At 40.8% G+C, this 19532-nt stretch overlaps 1 protein-coding gene across 4 annotated transcripts in view; it reads right to left on the reverse strand.

Annotated features, from left to right (window-relative positions):
• LOC133656241 (polyamine-transporting ATPase 13A2-like) overlaps positions 1 to 19532 on the reverse strand; it is a 56398-nt gene that overhangs the window by 33863 nt on the left and 3003 nt on the right. For all 4 annotated transcript variants that reach the window (XM_062057204.1, XM_062057187.1, XM_062057195.1 and 1 more), the window contains exons 3-11: positions 18545 to 18712; positions 18415 to 18473; positions 15760 to 15826; positions 15613 to 15692; positions 15472 to 15549; positions 8418 to 8487; positions 7182 to 7316; positions 6290 to 6356; positions 6084 to 6215 (exon numbers count right to left, since the gene is read on the reverse strand). In XM_062057204.1, coding sequence (XP_061913188.1) covers positions 6084 to 6215; positions 6290 to 6356; positions 7182 to 7316; positions 8418 to 8487; positions 15472 to 15549; positions 15613 to 15692; positions 15760 to 15826; positions 18415 to 18473; positions 18545 to 18712 — 856 coding nt within the window. The remainder of the gene's footprint in view (positions 1 to 6083; positions 6216 to 6289; positions 6357 to 7181; positions 7317 to 8417; positions 8488 to 15471; positions 15550 to 15612; positions 15693 to 15759; positions 15827 to 18414; positions 18474 to 18544; positions 18713 to 19532) is intronic.

Raw genomic sequence — 19532 nt, forward strand, 5'->3', positions numbered from 1 at the left:
CTTTTCTGCTCTGCCCCCTTCCCCCTCGTGGAGGGGGAGGGGGGGGGGGGCACAGGTTCGGTGGCCATGGATGAAGTGCTGGGATGAAGTCGGGACCCGGGGTGGACCGCTCGCCTGTGCATCGGTTGGGGACATCGCTGCGCTGCTGACCTGTCTCCGCTCGGGATGGTCCCCTGCTGGCCCCACTATGGACTGGACTCTCACTGTTATGTTAGATCAACTATGGACTGGACTTTCACAATATTATGCTAGATTCACTCGACCTCCATTGCACCGGTCGCCCTAGAGGGGGTGCGGGGGGGTCACCCACATCTGCGGTCCTCTCCAAGGTTTCTCATTGTCACCCCACTGCATACTTGCCAACCTTGAGACTTCCGATTCCGGGAGGTGAGGGGTGGGGGGTGGGGCGTGAACGGGGATGGGACGGGGGTGTGGTTGGGGGCGGGGGGCGTGGTTAAGAGGGGAGGAGTATATTTACAGCTAGAATTCACCAACTCGAGTATTTCATATATATATATATATATATATATATATATATATATATATATATATATATATATATATATGTATGAAATACTTGACTTTCAGTGAATTCTAGCTATATATATATATATATATATATATATATATATATATATATATATATATATATATATATATATATATATATATATATATATATATATATATATATATATATATATATATATATATTCATTTTTTTATACATATAAATAAAATAAATACTTGAATTTCAGTGTCCTGGAGGCTATCCAGTAGATGGCAGTATTGTCCTGTTTAAGAGTGTCACAACATTGCTGTTTACGGCAGACGAACTGCTTTACGGTAGACGAAAACGTGACTGCTGTTGTTGTGTGTTGTTACCACGCTGGGAGGACGTTAATGAAACTGCCTAACAATAAACCCACATAAGAAACCAAGAACTCGCCCTCGATCATTCTACAGTTATAACGTGATTGGGCAGGCACACTGTTTATATCGTGGGAAAGCGGACGGGAAAACAGACTGTCGCCGCTGTCCCCACTCAGGTCCGCATGGAGCTGGAGGGGGCGTGGCCTCCAGCTCCGGCTGAATTCCGGGACATTTTCGGGAGAAAATTTCTTCGGGAGAGGCGCTGAATTCCGGGAGTCTCCTGTAAAATCAGGGAGGGTTGGCAAGTATGCCCCACTGGGTTGAGTTTTTCCTTGCCCTGATGTGGGATCTGAACCGAGGATGTCGTTGTGGCTTGTGCAGCCCTTTGAGACACTTGTGATTTAGGGCTATATAAATAAACATTAATTGATAGTAAAATGTGATTTATTTTTAAATGAGCCGATTATACTTGTGCTGTCCAGTTGTTGTGTATTGTTTTCTGATTACATTGGAGTCGCAGTTGCACTTCCAAGACATTAGATGGCAGTATTAGGTAGTAGCTTTTACCAGGAAGCGGAATGTGTTATGTTGCGCCCCAGAAAGTCTTTATACTGTAAGTATTGTGCTTATTACACACCAGCTGTTTGATTGAAACATTGATCTTGATTGTAGTTTTCATTACCCAATTTGGAGGTGTTGAAAACGCCATGTCAAATCGCTAATGCTAATTCTAGCCTGTCTATGGCAAATCCAAGCATAGCATTAGCATCCAGCATCCTCACTTTACTTTGAGCATTTCTTACCAAGGATACTTGTTTTGTTGGTGTTGAAAATAGCAACGTTACTTCAAGGGAGTTTGGTTGAATCCGCACTGACTGATTGTTTACGTGAGCCTCTGCTTAGTATGCAATAGGCCGCGACGTCATTGACATATAGCACCATCTAATTTTGCGTGAATCGATAACTGATAATGCAGACGGAATTCGGTCAGTGCTGTGGAAAGGATGCAGATAGGTTTAAGAGTTATTTATTTTTACATAGCCATGTTTAGAGTAGCTAGTACATTTCCTTTGTTTATTCTACCAGTCTCTTTGTCTTCAGATTGTCTGTTTTGTGTCTCTCTCCCTTGGAATGTGAAGACCTCCACCATTGGTTTTCCCCTTGGAATGCCAGATCAACTAGAACAGCCGATACGAATGTATTGATTGAGTTGACCTCCCAAAGCTTAGGAATAAACTTGAAAATATTCCAATTCTGTCTTGACGTTCCTTCTTACTCAGCATATATGTCATCGAAAGAACTTGGGATTGACCAGTAACTTAGATTCCCTGGGAGGAAGAACTGGTCCGACACAACAATTTGGGGGCTCGTCCGCGATGACACGCTGAGGATTGAAAATCTCTTGCACTCTTCTTGACAGGCTCACTTGGCAAAAACAGAAATCAAGGTAAGCAGAGCCTTTTTGTAAAATCTGCATTAGGAGTCTGTCCCGAAGACTGTAAATAAAACACTGTTTTGGACCTCATAGGCAGATTTGTAATATTGTAGTGCTGAGTGCATTTTTACCTTACCCGCCTCTACATAATAGTTGTAAATAGTGGTCAACTCACGTCAGTGTCTAGACTACGGTGACGGGCTGCTTTACTGACGAGTGAGCTCCCTGGATCTTTGGTCTTTGCCTAAAAGAGTGACGGGTTAGAGTCCCTTCATATGATAAATTCTCGGGTTAGAGTCCCTTTCGAAAGGTACGGTAAAGTGACGGGTTAGAGTCCCTTCGTATGATAAATTCTCGGGTTAGAGTCCCTTTCGAATGGTACGATATAGTGACGGGTTAGAGCCCCTTCGTATGATAAATTCTCGGGTTAGAGTCCCTTTGTAAAAGATACAATAAATTCAAAGACACAATGAACAGGGAGGTTGACCAAGAAAAAAAAAAAGTGAATGCGGTCGGGGTAAATGTGATGACTGGTTACCATTTAATGGTCAATTAGTGTTGTTGGCGATGATGGAATTAGCAGGTAGAGTTTAAAAAAGAAAAGAAAAAAAGAGAACGTTTCTTGACAAATGACTCTGAGTCAGAGTAGGAAGGGTTAAGAGGGAGTTTACAACACTCGTGAAGTCGTGAACTCAAACGTTTGGTAAATGAGAAAAGTAACTGGAAGTTATATGGTAAAGTGAAACGCAGAGAAAGAGCTTCCGTGCAGATTTTTCTTTTGTGTGTGCGTGTGGTGCTTACGCGTACGTGCGTGTGTGTATGTGTGTGTACGTGCGTGCCTACGCGTGAATGTTAGTGTGTGTGTGTGTTGTGGCTGGTTTGAATGTGCAGGGAGGTCATGGAGTTTTGACTCCATTTTTAGAATTGGGTGTTTTATTGACGTAAACACATGAGGACTTAACATTCTTAGGGACCTATGGAGATCTGGCTTTTACAGCATGGTAATAAACGAACGAAAACAAATGCATGCTTTTATTTTGTCAATTATTACACACAACAGCAATTATTGCAAATATATAGACAATTTTTAGTTTATTTAAAATTGTACTTAAATTACATGAAGTAGTATGTATGATCTTTGAATTAGGAGTATTGATTTAACGTTTACTAGGACAATTAATGCTGTGATTTTAAACGTCACATGCAGGATTGGACCAAGCAGGAGGATAACGACAAGGCTAGTGATAGAGCAGCAAGGAAACAACTCCTTAATTTACAGATCGCTGAAGCTGAAATGTCAAAAGAACTGAAAGGTCAAAAATCAGCTAAAGTATATTCAGCAGTGGGTGAACTCGCTTTTGAGCTCCAACAGATGGAGGAAAGAATCCTCAACAAATGTGAGACCAGACAGTCAGACTCGGGTGGTGGACGCGGTGCTCCAAGGTCAGTACAGAGTGGAAACTGTTTTACATGCCGCCAGCCGGGTCACTGGCAACGTGACTGTCCCAACTTCTCTAAACAAGACAGGCTCCGATTTGCAGCCAAATCATCATGCAGGCGTGGCAAAGGACGCCCAAAGCAGGAGCCCCAGCAGGAAATACAGACAGGCCCCCTGCTGAACATAGTTGTCAACGGACAATGTTACCAGTTCATGATTGACACTGGTGCCACACACTCATTTCTGAATGCGATGGTTCCAAAGAAACTGTGTGCTTCCTTTTTGAAGATCGAAGGCTTCGCTGGGATCACAAAAATGATACCTGTCACCAAACCACTTCCGGTTCAGATTGCTGGACACTCATTGAAGCACCCCTTCGTGGTCGACCTGCACACACCTTGCCTGCTTGGTAATGACCTGCTTTACAAACTGTACCCTGACATTCAATATCGCACAGAAGGAACCTTCCTGGTGTTACCTGACGGCACAATCATCAAGCTGCGACACCACTACAAAGGCTCCTCCATGAGCATGAGCTCATACCACAGCCTGAAGCACCAAAAATGGCTGACATCTACTGGGTATGCCTCCTCCCAGGAACGAATGAAGGACAAGGACTGCTCCAACTGTTCTATCAGTGAACGCCCTGGCTGACTGAGCTGCATCCGTGTGTACCGCCACCCGACCTGCCACGTTATGATCACCAGTTAGACGACTCATACTAGGAGCCCTTTGACTCCTATATATGTTGGAACTCAAGGTGTGGCTGCTCATGTTGACCTATCTTTGCAACAACTAGCATGGTATAAGATGGTCACAAATGCTGTCCCACATTGTTCCCTTGCTCTCTGTCGCGCCTACGAAACCAAAGACTTAGGTCCAATGATGAAACAGGGCGTAGCCGCTGCTGATTGAACCAACACGCAAATACCACATTTTCAATTGTTTCAGTTGTCTGTTAAACACATAGCTATGGGCTGCACTTTGGACACCCCTGCTGTAGGCTACGAGGAGCTAGCAGCTACACAACAGCTGAGCTAAACAACACATTTAAGCATATCAAATACACAAAGTCGCCAAGACAGAAGTCTGATAGAAAGTATTCAGTAACAAACGTGTCCGCATCATTCAACTTTCTACAACAGGAGCTTGACTTAATAAATTATTGTGGCCAAAAGGTGTTGTAAAATATCAAATTACTATTGCAAAAGCATCCGCCATAAGGTTAGTGTTTTTCTAATAATTGTGTCAATATATATATAAGCATATTTTGTGGCTTACACCATATTGAATAATTTGCATAAAATCTAGGGTTGATATCGCTAAGGGGTCCCCTACCCTAATGCCACCCTCCAGTGGTCCACAGAAAAAGGCTTTCATTGACCTCAAACATGACCTGTCCTCCGCCTCTGCTCTTGCTGTGCTTGACTATCAGCTGCCCTTTTTCTTGGATGTTTCTGAAAGTGTGCTAGGTCTCTATGCACCCGCATCATTGTTAGAGCTGTCGAAGGTCAACCCCACCCTGTTTCTGGGATTGCTATGTCACTGAAGGGGGTCAAGCACAGTAGTGACTTTCGAAGGACAGTTAGTTTCCGTCCCTGACAATGACGACATTGATGCGGACTCCCTCCATCCCTCTCTCATGTAACTATGGTTTGATTGTTTATCGATAGCTTGCTCGAAAACCAAAACAGCACCTACTTTAATGTAGGGCGTGCTTTAGAAGTGATGCTCTCGTAGGAGAGATCTTTTGGAGAATATCTGAAGGGGGATTGTGGAAAGGATGCAGATAGGTTTAAGAGTTATTCATATTTACATAGCCATGTTTAGAGTAGCTAGTACATTTCTTTTGTTTATTCTACCAGTCTCTTTGTCTTCAGATTGTCTGTTTTGTGTTTCTCTCCCTTGGAATGTGAAGACCTCCCCCATTGGTTTCTTATAAGTGGTGCGAGGGGGAGATGGGGGTTGTCTTTGTGTGAGAAGAAGTTGGTTTTCCCCTTGGAATGCCAGATCAACTAGAGCAGCCGATACGAATGCATTGATTGAGTTGACCTCCCAAAGCTTTGGAATAAACTTGAAAATATTCCAATTCTGTCTTGACGGTCCTTCTTACTCAGCATACTCGAAAGAATTTGGGATTGACCAGTAACTTAGATTCCCTGGGAGGAAGAACTGGTCCGACGCAACAGTGCCTATAAGAGTACTGAATTCAGTACACATCCCTAAGTATGTGTCAATTGCACACACACACACACACACACACACTTTGCTAGGTTCAAGTGTCTCTGTGGTTCATGGCATCAACACCAAAAAGCACATTTCTTCTTGCGGCCTCACCTGTCAACATGCCTTCGTTGACCAGACACTCCCCGACCAGCAGGGCGGCATCACAGGGCAGCAGCAGACCGTCCCTGGGTAAACATATGCAGTCGCCAGGCACCAGCTCCTCGGAACTAATGTTCTCTTGCACTGAAACACGTCTGACAGGTTAAACATCGCAAGAATATGCAACTGTCTGAAAACACCAACAAAAATGTAACTACCTCCTGAGTTTCTTAGCACCGTGACATTTGTAACCAGGCGGGCCATGTTGTGAAGAGTGGCGCTTTGCTATTAAAATGTGAAAAGACAATTATGTAACATCAGTATAATACACACACACGCACGAACGCACATATAGATGTATATATATATATATATATATACAAACACACACATCTATATGCACACATATGTATACATACATACATATATATTTATATACACATTCTTATAGACACATTCAAATGTGTATACACCCATACATAGACACATATATACAACGATTCATATATATACACCCATAAATATATATAGATATACACTCATACATATATACACACACACACATACATACATACACACACACACACATTTTCTACCACTTGTCCCATTCGGGGTCGCGGGGGGTGCTGGAGCCTATCTCAGCTGCATTCGGGCGGTAGGCGGGGTACACCCTGGACAAGTCGCCACCTCATCACAGGGCCAATACAGATAGACAGACAACATTCACACTCACATTTACACACTAGGGCCAATTTAGTGTTGCCAATCAACCTATCCCCAGGTGCATATATATATATATATATATATATATATATATATATATATACACACACAGTATATTAGGGCTGTGAATCTTTGGGTGTCCCACGATTCGATTCAATATCGATTCTTGGGGTCACGATTCGATTCAAAATCGATTTTTTTTCAATTCAACACTATTCTCGATTCAACACACACACACATGTACTGTATATATATATTCATATACACATACATACATATATATATATATATATATATATATATATATATATATAGATAGATATAAACAATTACACGTATATATATATATATTTTCATATATACATTACACACATAAAAATAGTATACCTTGTGGATCTCATAAAGCGAGATACCAATGGAGAGCAGGGAGATGAGAAATATACACGCTGCGTAGAAGTAATACTCATCAAACAACCACAGCATGATACTTAATATTTGGAATAAATAAAAGGGGTTGAGGACCTGAAAAAGAAGAAGAGGATTTGATTGACATGAAGAATAACAAATCAGGAGACACAGTATCCGAGTACAACCCAGTACAACAATTGCTACTCAAGTGTATCTTCTCACGGGATAATACTATCATAAGTCAACTTGCATATACTTTAGAGTAGTCACTGTACGGTTTCTAGCACACATTAATTTAATATCTGGGCACAAATGCCAGCACAATTGTGTCTTGCCTCGAGTCAGGCATGGTGCATCAGATTCTGGGGGTGCATGAATGCTGCGTCATCGGGGAGCTGTGGTTCATCGAGGATAAACATGAATTCCAATATGTACCGTGTGACATTGTGGAGCGGAAACTGAGCGGCATATATGTATGTGTATGTGTATATATATATATATATATATATATATATATATATATATATACACACAAACACATACATATATATATATATATATACATATATATATACATACATATATATATATATATATATATATATATATATATAATATATATATATAAATATATACACATATATACATACACACACATATATATATATATATATATATACATACATATATATATACACGCACACATACATATACTGTGTATATATATATATACACACACACGCACGCACGCACGCACACACGCACATACATATATTTTTTTGTTACCATTCACGTGATCAGGGTATTCTCGCTTGTTCTTCCGTGTTGATGGGCTCATATTGCCCTTATAATCATATTTTCCTTCCTGATTTGTGTTACTTTGTGGAACTTCTCATTAGCGAGTTGCGTGGCTCTCTGTGTGTGTGTGTGTGTGTGTGTGTTTGTATAAGCTACATATCTTGCTCTTCCCCACTGAGACAAAGATTGTGAATGACAGAAAAGAGGGCTCACTGCGTGCATTTAATGCTACTGTTAGATAAACGCTCAGAGTGAAACCTCTTTGTCCCTGTTTGAAGCGAGAGACAACTATTCTGACATGTCAGGAACAATTTTTTTTAAACTCTTGTGGTTATTTATCGCACTAATTAAACCCTTGAAGAGGACCAATCATGCAGCCCTAGTGAGGTGTAAAATATAAATGAACATCCGTCTCACCTCCTCGGTCAGTAGTGTGAAGTAAGACTTGACAGGAACATCAATCAGATTGGGTCCGTAGACTTGTCTCCTATAAACACATGTGGACTTGATGGTTGTGCATGGACAGTAGGACACAAATACAGTTTTTAAATCAGAGTTTTCAATGTAGATCAGTGTCAATTGTTGGATGGCTGTCGTTAACATCTTTACTGATACCGCTAACAAATTGGTACGTCTGAAACACTGCTAAAAAAAATTAAAAGCATAAAAATCTTGTTGCAAAACAATGCATTTTTATTGTGCGACTTGCAAGTTGAACTGAATTGGAATTTGAATACTTTTTAAGTTAATTAATTAAATCATTATGTTCTACATATGATGAATGTTTATATTCAACTTGGAGAAAGCGAACCACCAAGTTTAAGTAAATAATGGTTGAACCCATAATAAATTAAGAGGCCTTAGTTCAGGGGTCGGCAACCCGCGGCTCCGGAGCCGCATGCGGCTCCTTGACCACTCTGATGCGGCTCAGCTACATACATGCCGACCCCCCCGATTTTCCCAGGAGATTTATGGATGTCAGTGTCTCTCATAAATTACTCCCAGGGAAAAAATAATCCTATTTACACTCTAATTACTAAATAAAGGGCATGCCCTAATTGCACTGCAGTAATTGTCCTCTATAGCATTTACATACAGTGTGCCAGTCCAGCCACATGTTGCATGTTGTTATTACTTGCACACACAGGAGACAGCAAAGCATACTTACTCATCAGCCACACAGCTTACACTGACGGTAGCCGTATCAAACAACTTTAACATTGTTACGTTACAAATATGCGCCACACTGTGAACCCACACCAAAAAAGAATGAAAAACACATTTCTGGAGAACATCCCACCGTAACACAACATAAACACAACACAACCATTACCCAGAATCCCATGCAGCCCTAACTCTTCCGGTCTACATTATACACCCCCGCTACCACCAAATCCCCCCACACATCAACCCCCCCCCCCTCTCCGTGCGTTGGTTGAGCGGAAGAGTTAGGGCTGCATGGGATTCTGGGTATTGGTACCGTCAGTGTAAGATGTGTGGCTGCTGAGTTAGTACGCCTTGCTGTCACTTACGTGAGCAAGCTGAAATTGCATTCTACGTGTGGTCGAGCATGTACACTGTTAGGGCAGACTGTAGAGGGCGCCAAATGCAGTGTCATCACGCTCTGATATTCGGGAGTCTCCCGGGAAAAGTGAGAGGGTTGGCAAGTATGACGCTATCAAGCGCCATTATTTCAAAACTCGCGGGCTGCACTAACATCAAATTTCCACATTAAAGTGCGTGCCGGTGCGTGTGTCGGAGACCCCTGGTTAACATAGCACAAAGCATTTAAGCTTTGTATGCAGTGTTTTTCATTTTAAAAATTTTTTTGTGGCTCCCATTACTTTTTTTAATTTGTGAAACTTGCCAAAATGGCTCTTTGAGTGGTAAAGGTTGCCGACCCCTGCCTTAGTTGGACATTCGCATGTAGACTGGGTTAACTCTCTCACAAGAAGAGGCAATAAATTCTGACTTCGGAATGCAAAAGTGATAGCTCTATCCTGGAGGAGAGACTATGTCTATCTTCACATCAACTTTTAAGTTACAACATATAAAGGTTGTTTTTCGGTAAGGATGGGCGATATGGCCTTTTATTAATATCTCGATATTTTTAGGCCATGTCACGATACACAATATATACCTCGATATTTTGCCTTAGCCTTGAATTAACACCTGATGCATATAATCACACCAGTATGATGATTCCATGTGTCTACATTAAAACATTATTGTTGATACTGCATTAATATATGCTAATTTTAAACTTTCATGCAGAGAGGGAAATCCCAACTTAGTCAATTTACCAAAACTGTATTTATTAAACAGTTATTAAGCAGTGGCACAAACATTCATGTCATTTCCAAAACAGAAAGTGCAAGATTGTGAGAGACATTTTAAAACAAGCTATTATTGCACTTTTGTGCATGATGTCACTAAGATGACAAATCAAAACAACACTAAATTAAAGTGCACTTTTTGTACAGAATGCCATTGCAATATTTTAAAACAAATAGAGTGCACTTTTGTGCATGAGGTCACACAAGATATTTCAATAACTGTCAAATAAAAATAGCTGCCTAATAGGAAATCAAATAGTGTATGTCCTTCGCTATGTGGTAGGTTACTGGGACGTTATCTCCTTCTGTTGACTATTTTTTTCATACAGTGTTGATCTAGGAATGGTTGCTTCGGCATTTTGTGGGTGTGGCACCGAACGGAGATGTTGACATGCGGAGTTTCAAGCACTCCTTATTCTCTAGCGGGTGACTTTTCAAAGGATGCTACAAATTAGCAGTGCTGCTACTTTTTGTCAAACCACCTTCCAGACAATAGACCCCATGCTGTTTTTCTTGGAATTAATTATTCTTCTTTCATTTGTTACCAGATTCGCACCGCTCCGCTAGCACCACAGCTAACGTTACCCATGCCGCTACCTCTATGCTCCGCGAGGGCGTGTAACGTTGCACGCGCGACAGTATGTGAGTATGTAAGAAGGTGCGCTTGTTTTATGTCTCTGTGAGAAGGAGAGACAAGAAAGAGTGAGAAACGCATGTAGTGTAATGCCCGCAGCTAAAAGCAACTGCGTGAGAACATATACTTGAATATCACAATATAGTCATTTTCTATATCACACAGAGACAAACCCGCGATATATCGAGTATATTTCCGGTCACTTAAACATGAACATCTCCTTACATGTTCAGGTTGTACTCTCCTCAATCAATCAACACACACCCAGACAGAGAAAGACAGAATATAAAACGGTGGTTCGGCTCCTCCAAGTTAGGAGTGCCTCATTTTTTGACTTGACCTCCTCCAGGTACTGCAGACCTGTATAATGACGCTCACTTGTAAAAAAGCAACTTTTTGTTTGTCTCTTTTGATCCAGTCGCACTGCCGTGTCGCCCTTCTGCCCAGGAGAGGGTGACAAGACCAGAGACACACATTACTTTCGTAATGTAAATTAAGAGTGAAGTATCGGGGAACCTCAAACTCACATACACTCTATGTATTGTACTTGTATTTTAAAATTGCTTTTCATTATGTAATTTGCGATTTGCAATAATGCATTTTTGTTGTGTAATCCTGTGTAATTTTGATTGTGGATGTTAAATGCGCCATAAAAGAAGTACAGATGGAAATTAGCATGGTGCTAAATCCGGGGCCGCCATCTTTTTAATGTAACTGCATATTGTCCTTCAAATAAACAAATACAAACAGAACAAATGCCTCTATTCGCGACCTTTACGTGGCGCCAAGTATGCCTTTGTGTGCGAACCATGCCTCTGCGTACGAACGCTTTGTTCATTCATTTGTGTGTGCAGCTGGAAGCTAGACATTTTGATGACATCACTTCCTGTACACACGGGCACGGCCAGTCATGAGTTGGTCGCCACTTCTCAGTGTAGTTCTGACATTTTTATATACATTTTTTTTTAATCCATTTTTAACTGGGATTTATGCATTGAATGTTTTGTATTGTGATTTATATTATTTTTTAATATTGTTTTTTATCTTTTCCGCTTTTATTTGCAGAATTTGTATACATTTTAACTGTGTTTTATATATAGAATGTTTTGTGCTTATTGTTAGTTTGATTATTATTTTAATACTTTTCTGTTCTAATCTGTACAGCACTTTGGTGCAGTAGTCTGTTTTAAAGATGTGCTAAATAAATAAATCTACCTTGATCTTGCATCAGCGTGATTCTTTTTGCCATTCACTAAGTTTGGTCTATTTTGTCACTCAATATGAGTGTTAAAAAAATGCCACAAATATTTGCCAAAAAGGTAAAAATCATTTTCCTTTTTTTTTGTAATTGTTTGTATTGTATGAAGATTTTTTGGAAGAGAAACCTTGCTCAATTTGAAAGGGATAAGATTAAAAAAATAAAGAACAGTTAATCATTTGATAGTGTTTCCTCTGTACTCAGCCATGCATTCATTTGTTCATATAGCTGCATCTGTGTGTATTTGTGTGCGTGCGTGCGTGCGTGTGATAATAGGGGATCTGGGTCATCCGGTTATTGTTTTTATGTTTGTATAGCACTTTGCGTTGCCTTTCTTTATTGTATGAAAATCACTTTATAAATAAAGTTTGATTTAATTTGATGCAATGTGAACTTACGTAATATTTCATAATATATTTAATAGTAAAACTGTGTTGAAAATGTGTATATCAAATTTGATACAGCAGGTATATAAGGTAATGTAACTAAATTAGTCAATTGGCATTTTATTATATCTCATGCATTATAAATAACAGAGCGACATACAGTCTTTTTATTTGTTTCAAATAAATCTTTACATTACACAATATGGAATATTTACAGGTAATTATACATACACAATTTGATGTTTTATTTTGTGGTGATCACTCGGTGTGTCGTGTGATAATGAATTCAAGCTTTCTGATTTTTATGAGAAAAAAATAAATAAATAAAAATACATAATGATTTTGACTTTTTGTACTTTTTATTTTAGATGGCAAATAGTTACAACTTTGAAGATGCTTTGAAAATGATAAAAAAAAATGTGAATTCAAGTGATTTGGAGGAACTGGGGGGCGGGGGGTAGATGATGACGAATGTTATTTTTATGTTAGGAAATAAGATGGATATTTTGGTGTATTGCATCATGTTTTGGTTTGTTATAAAAATAACATAAAAATATATATTGTGACCTCTGTCAAATATGATACAAATTTAAAATCATATATGGAAATAGATTTTTGTAATAAAACAATTATTGTTCAGAAAAACCAATAAGAGCTCCAGTTTTAAATAATTTGAATTTACTCTCTCCAATTTGGCCTGAGAAACTCATCACACCAGAGTACTTTCAAATTAATCTAACATACCAGGTGGTCCATGATTCTGCTACAAATTTGCTGACATTTTGTAGACAATGTGAGTAAACAGACCCTTGAAAGTACTTTGAAATGATGACACAGCGTTTACTTATCTGACACAACCTTCCATAGTCATGGTACAAATAGAAAAATGCAACTAACATAAAAGTCAACACAACCAGATCACTGAACACCATAGAAATAATAAAAAATGACACCTCTCCACACTTATCCATGTTTGCATTTGAGGAGGTCGTCAGAGTCGAAATGTTCACATACTCTTAAAGGCCTACTGAAACCCACTACTACCGACCACGCAGTCTGATAGTTTATATATCATTGATGAAATCTTAACATTGCAACACATGCCAATACGGCCGGGTTAACTTATAAAGTGCAATTTTGAATTTCCCGGGAAACTTCCAGTTGAAAACGTCTAGATATGATGACGTTTGCGCGTGACGTCAATGGTTGAAGCGGAAGTATTGGGACACATTGTATCCCAATACAAAAAGCTCTGTTTTCATCGCAAAATTCCACAGTATTCTGGACATCTGTGTTGGTGAATCTTTTGCAATTTGTTGTTTAATGAACAATGGAGACTGCAAAGAAGAAAGCTGTAGGTGGGATCTGTGTATTAGCGGCTGGCTGCAGCAACACAACCAGGAGGACTTTGAGTTGGATAGCAGACGCGCTAGCCGACGCTAGCCGCCGACCGCATCGATGATCGGGTGAAGTCCTTCGTCGCGCCGTCGATCGCTGGAACGCAGGTGAGCACGGGTGTTGATGAGCAGATGAGGGCTTGCGTAGGTGGATAGCTAATGTTTTTAGCATAGCTCTGTGAGGTCCCTTAGCTAAGTTAGCTTAAATGGCGTCGTTAGCAACAGCATAGTTAAGCTTCGCCAGGCTGGAAAGCATTAACCGTGTAGTCACAGGTCCAGGGTTTAATAGCATTGTTGATCTTCTGTCTATCCTTCCAGTAAGGGGCTTATTTCTTTTGTTTCTATCTGCAGTTAAGCCCGATGCTATCATGTTAGCTCCGTAGCTAAAGTGCTTCACCGATGTATTGTCGTGGGGATAAAAGTCACTGTGAATGTCCATTTCGCGTTCTCGACTCTCATTTTCAAGAGGATATAGTATCCAAGGTGGTTTAAAATACAAATCCGTGATCCACAATACAAAAAGGAAAAAGTGTGGAATCCAATGAGACCTTGTACCTAAGTTACGGTCAGAGCGAAAAAAGAAAGTCCTGCACTGCACTCTAGTCCTTCACTCTCACGTTCCTCTCCACAAATCTTTCATCCTCGCTCAAATTAATGGGGTAATCGTCGCTTTCTCGGTCCGAATCGCTCTCGCTGCTGGTGTAAACAATGGGGAAATGTGAGGAGACCTTCAACCTGTGACGTCACGTACTTCCGGTACAGGCAAGGCTTTTTTTATCAGCGACCAAAAGTTGCGAACTTTATCGTCGATGTTCTCTACTAAATCCTTTCAACAAAAATATGGCAATATCGCGAAATGATCAGGTATGACACATAGAATGGATCTGCTATCCCCGTTTAAATAAGAAAATTTCATTTCAGTAGGCCTTTAACATCCATCCATCCATTTTCAACCGCTTTTCCATTTTGGGGTCGCTGGAGCCTATCTCAGCTGCATTCGGGCAGAAGGCGGGGTACACCCTGGACAAGTCGCTACCTCATCGCAGGGCCTATTAATTATATATCCATCACATTAATATAATATGCACATGTATTTGGCTCCCGACCACATTTTTGGAGCCCAATGCAGCCCCAAAGTCAAAAAGTTTGGACGGATTGTTTAATATTTTCGATACAAAAATTGACTCTTAAAAAAAAAAAATTGCACTGATTCATATTTTTCTATATAATCGATTCTAACAAAAATCATAAATCAATTTAGAATCGAAAAAAAAGAATATTTGGATGTGAATAAATAATTTTGAGCACCCCTACTGTCTGATCGCTGACACGAATGTTTCAAGTTTTTATTTTAGCGCCGACAAATACTTTGGTTACCACGTTGGCACCGGCGCCATTAGGGAACCGAGTTTGGGTGCCCATCCCCAGTGTGCGCTCGCAGGTGTGGGGCGTGTGCTCACCTCAAGACCTGCTGGGGGGAACTCAAGCCGTCTCGGAAGCCGTGGAGGTCCTGGCAGGTCCAGTCCTCGTGGAGGACGCTGCAGTCAGACGTCAGCCATGAAGCAGAGTCCTCGGTGCATTTCAGAGTGCTCGCACGTTACCTGACGCGACAGAAATCCGCCCTCCTGTCCAGCCACACGTAGCGCAGTCCTTCCAGCAGGTAGTAACGAAGCAGCGTTTGCTGTTACGAAACATTCGCACTCAATCATATTCTTTGTTATGAAAAAAAAGCCGAATGTGTTCCTCACCTTCTCCTGGTAAAGCTGAACTGTGTCTCTCCAGTCGGTGTCCTCGCTATCTCCTAATAATCCCAAACTAAAAGGACAAGGAATTTGAGGCCTTTTTTAGACGGACGCTCACATATTCACTTAAAGAGGAAGTGCACTTTCTTTGGAATTTTGCCTGTCGTTCACAATCATTATGAGAGACAAGAACACACTTCTTTTTTTCTTTTCTTTTTTTTTAGGATTTTAAAGATGATTAAAAAACGCTTGAACGATGCAACTAATAGAAGTCCCCATTATAGCCTTCAAAGTCTCTAAAACAACTTCAAAACCATCCATCAACGTTTTATATACACACTGCAAGTATACTGTATACATAACGTAGTAACAGACACCATCATAACAATATGTAATATGGACAATATACACACTGCAAATATATATATATAATGTAGTAACAGACACCTTCATTACATTATGTAATATGTACAATATACACACTGCAAGTATACAGGTATATACGTATACAATGTAATAACAGACCCCTTTATAACAATATGTAAAATATACAAACTGCAAGTATATATATATAATGTAGTAACAGACACCTTTATAACAATATTTAAAAATATACACATTGCAAGTAAATTTATAATTTAGTAACAGACACCTTCATAACAATATATACAAAACCCCAAACCAGTGAAGTTGGCACATTGTGTAAATGGTAAATAAAAACAGAATACAATGATTTGCAAATCCTTTTCAACTTATATTCAATTGACAAGCTATTCAAGACAAGATATTTAATGTTAGAACTGAGAATCTAAATTACTTTTTTTGCAAATATTCATTAACTTAGGATTTAATGGCAGCAACACATTGAAAAAAACTGTGTTATATGGCCTTTCCTTTTAACAACACTCTGTAAACGTTTGGGAAGTGAGGAGACCAATTTTTGAAGCTTTTCAGTTGGAATTCTTTCCCATTCTTGTTTGATGTACAGCTTAAGTTGTTCAACAGTCCGGGGTCTCCGTTGTGGTATTTTACGCTTCACAATGTGCCACACATTTTCAATGGGAGACAGGTCTGGACTATAGGCAGGCCAGTCTAGATTGTACCTCTGATTATATTCCCTCAGCTATAAAGGCAGAAACACAAGCATGGAAAACAAACAATGCAATAAAAAAATATTAAAATCACATTGAACATCCATCCATCCATCCATCCATCTTCTTCCGCTTATCCGAGGTCGGGTCGCGGGGGCAGCAGCCTAAGCAGGAAAGCCCAGACTTCCCTCTCCCCAGCCACTTCGTCTAGCTCCTCCCGGGGGATCCCGAGGCGTTCCCAGGCCAGCCGGGAGACATAGTCTTCCCAACGTGTCCTGGGTCTTCCCCGTGGCCTCCTACCGGTCGGACGTGCCCTAAACACCTCCCTAGGGAGGCGTTCGGGTGGCATCCTGACCAGATGCCTGAACCACCTCATCTGGCTCCTCTTGATGTGGAGGAGCAGTGGCTTTACTTTGAGCTCCCCCCGGATGGCAAAGCTTCTCACCCTATCTCTAAGGGAGAGCCCCGCCACCCGGCGGAGGAAACTCATTTCGGCCGCTTGTACCCGTGATCTTGTTCTTTCGGTCATAACCCAAAGCTCATGATCATTGATGAGGATGGGAACGTAGATCGACCGGTAAATTGAGAGCTTTGCCTTCTGGCTCAGCTCCTTCTTCACCACAACGGATCGATACAGCGTCCCCATTACTGAAGACGCCGCACCGATCCGCCTGTCGATCTCACGATCCACTCTTCCCTCACTAGTGAACAAGACTCCGAGGTACTTGAACTCCTCCACTTGGGGCAGGGTCTCCTCCGCAACCCGGAGATGGCACTCCACCCTTTTCCGGGCGAGAACCATGGACTCTGACTTGGAGGTGCTGATTCTCATCCCAGTCGCTTCACACTCAGCTGCGAACCGATCCAGTGAGAGCTGAAGGTCCTGGCCAGATGAAGCCATCAGGACCACATCATCTGCAAAAAGCAGAGACCTAATCCTGCAGCCACCAAACCAGATCCCCTCAACGCCTTGACTGCGCCTAGAAATTCCGTCCATAAAAGTTATGAACAGAATCGGTGACAAAGGGCAGCCTTGGCGGAGTCCAACCCTCACTGGAAACGTGTCCGACTTACGGCCGGCAATGCGGCACATTGAACAAATAATCTCTAAAAATGAAGGAATATGTAAGAAATGCCTCATAAAGTGTAAGAAAATAGTGCAAAATGTGAAAATGTAAACATAGAGAAACTTGAGAAGATCTATTTTCTGCAGGTTTAGTGGCAGGAAGTTACAGCTGTGCTCTAAAGGGTGAACGCGGCTAAGGTGGTGTGGCATTAGCGGTCTTGCCTTGCATCATTTACAGACCACATTGGTCTGACTACGGTCCCTTTGAAAACTTTTCCTCTTTTATCCACAATTTCTTCAGATGGACTTTCTCTTCTCACTCCATGCAAAGACTCAACCTGACTAGATAATTGATACTGTCACCTGATCATCAGTGATCAACATTTTATCGAACGCAGTTTTGATTAATATGGATCCCGTGTCTATCATGATAGATATGGATATGGTTTTATGACCAAGCACACTGTTATATTGAAGGGAGGGGTGAAGACTAAAGAGGCTGACCTTCCCTCCTCCATCTCCTCGGTCAGGACCTCCACCACATGCTGCTGGCCAAAAGTGTCCTGAAGGAGAGAAATATCTTATTAGGCGCCAACAAAGGTGTGAGTGAATATGCTGATGGGATCCTTCTCACTCGTATCAACACGAAGTCCGCTAGCGCCAGAGGACAGGGGCGGCAGCGTGCTAGGAGAGCCAGGCGAGGGCGCCAGCGAAACACCACCAGGAGTAAACCCAAGGACAGCACGGCCATCAGGCGACACGACCACACCCGCCATCTGACCCGCTTGTAGCCCTGTGCGTCCTGGTGGGGCACAGTGTGACGTTATGATGGTGTGCAGCGCAGTGCTGCACTTTCTCCACATTTCCTCATGTTACGGTGAAGTAAATTCATTTTTGCCCTCAAAATTCTACACACAATACCCCATAATGACAATGTGAAAAGTTTATTTTTCACATTGTCATTATGGGGCATTGTGTGTAGAATTTTTGTACTCAAAATTCTACACACAATACCCCATAATGACAATGTGAACAGTTTAGTAGGTAAATCTATTTTTGTCCTCAAAATTCTACACCCAATACCCCATAATGACAATGTGAAGAATTTAGTTTTCACATTGTAATTATGGGGCATTGTGTGTAGAATGTTTGTCCTAAAAATTCTACTCACAATGCCCCATAATGACAATGTGAAAATTTTATTTTTCACTTTGTCATTATGGGGCATTGTGTGGAGAATGTTTGTCCTCAAAATTCTACACCCAATACCCCATAATGACAATGTGAACTTTATTTTTCACATTGTCATTATGGGGCATTGTGTGTAGAATGTTTGTCCTCAAAATTATACACACAATACCCCATAATGACATTGTGAAAAGTAAATTTTTCACATTGTCATAATGACAATGTGAAGAGTTTATGTTTCACATTATCATAATGAGGCATTGTGTGTAGAATGTTTGTCCTCTCCTCAAGATTCTACACATAATACCCCATAATGACAATGTGAAAAGTTTATTAAGTAAATCCATTTTTATTTTTAAAATTCTACACACAATACCACATGACAATGTGAAAAGTTTTTTAAGTAAACCCATTTTTGTCCTCAAGATTCTACA

This window comes from Entelurus aequoreus, linkage group LG01 (genome assembly GCF_033978785.1).
Source record: "Entelurus aequoreus isolate RoL-2023_Sb linkage group LG01, RoL_Eaeq_v1.1, whole genome shotgun sequence".
Taxonomy (NCBI): Eukaryota; Metazoa; Chordata; class Actinopteri; order Syngnathiformes; family Syngnathidae; genus Entelurus; species Entelurus aequoreus.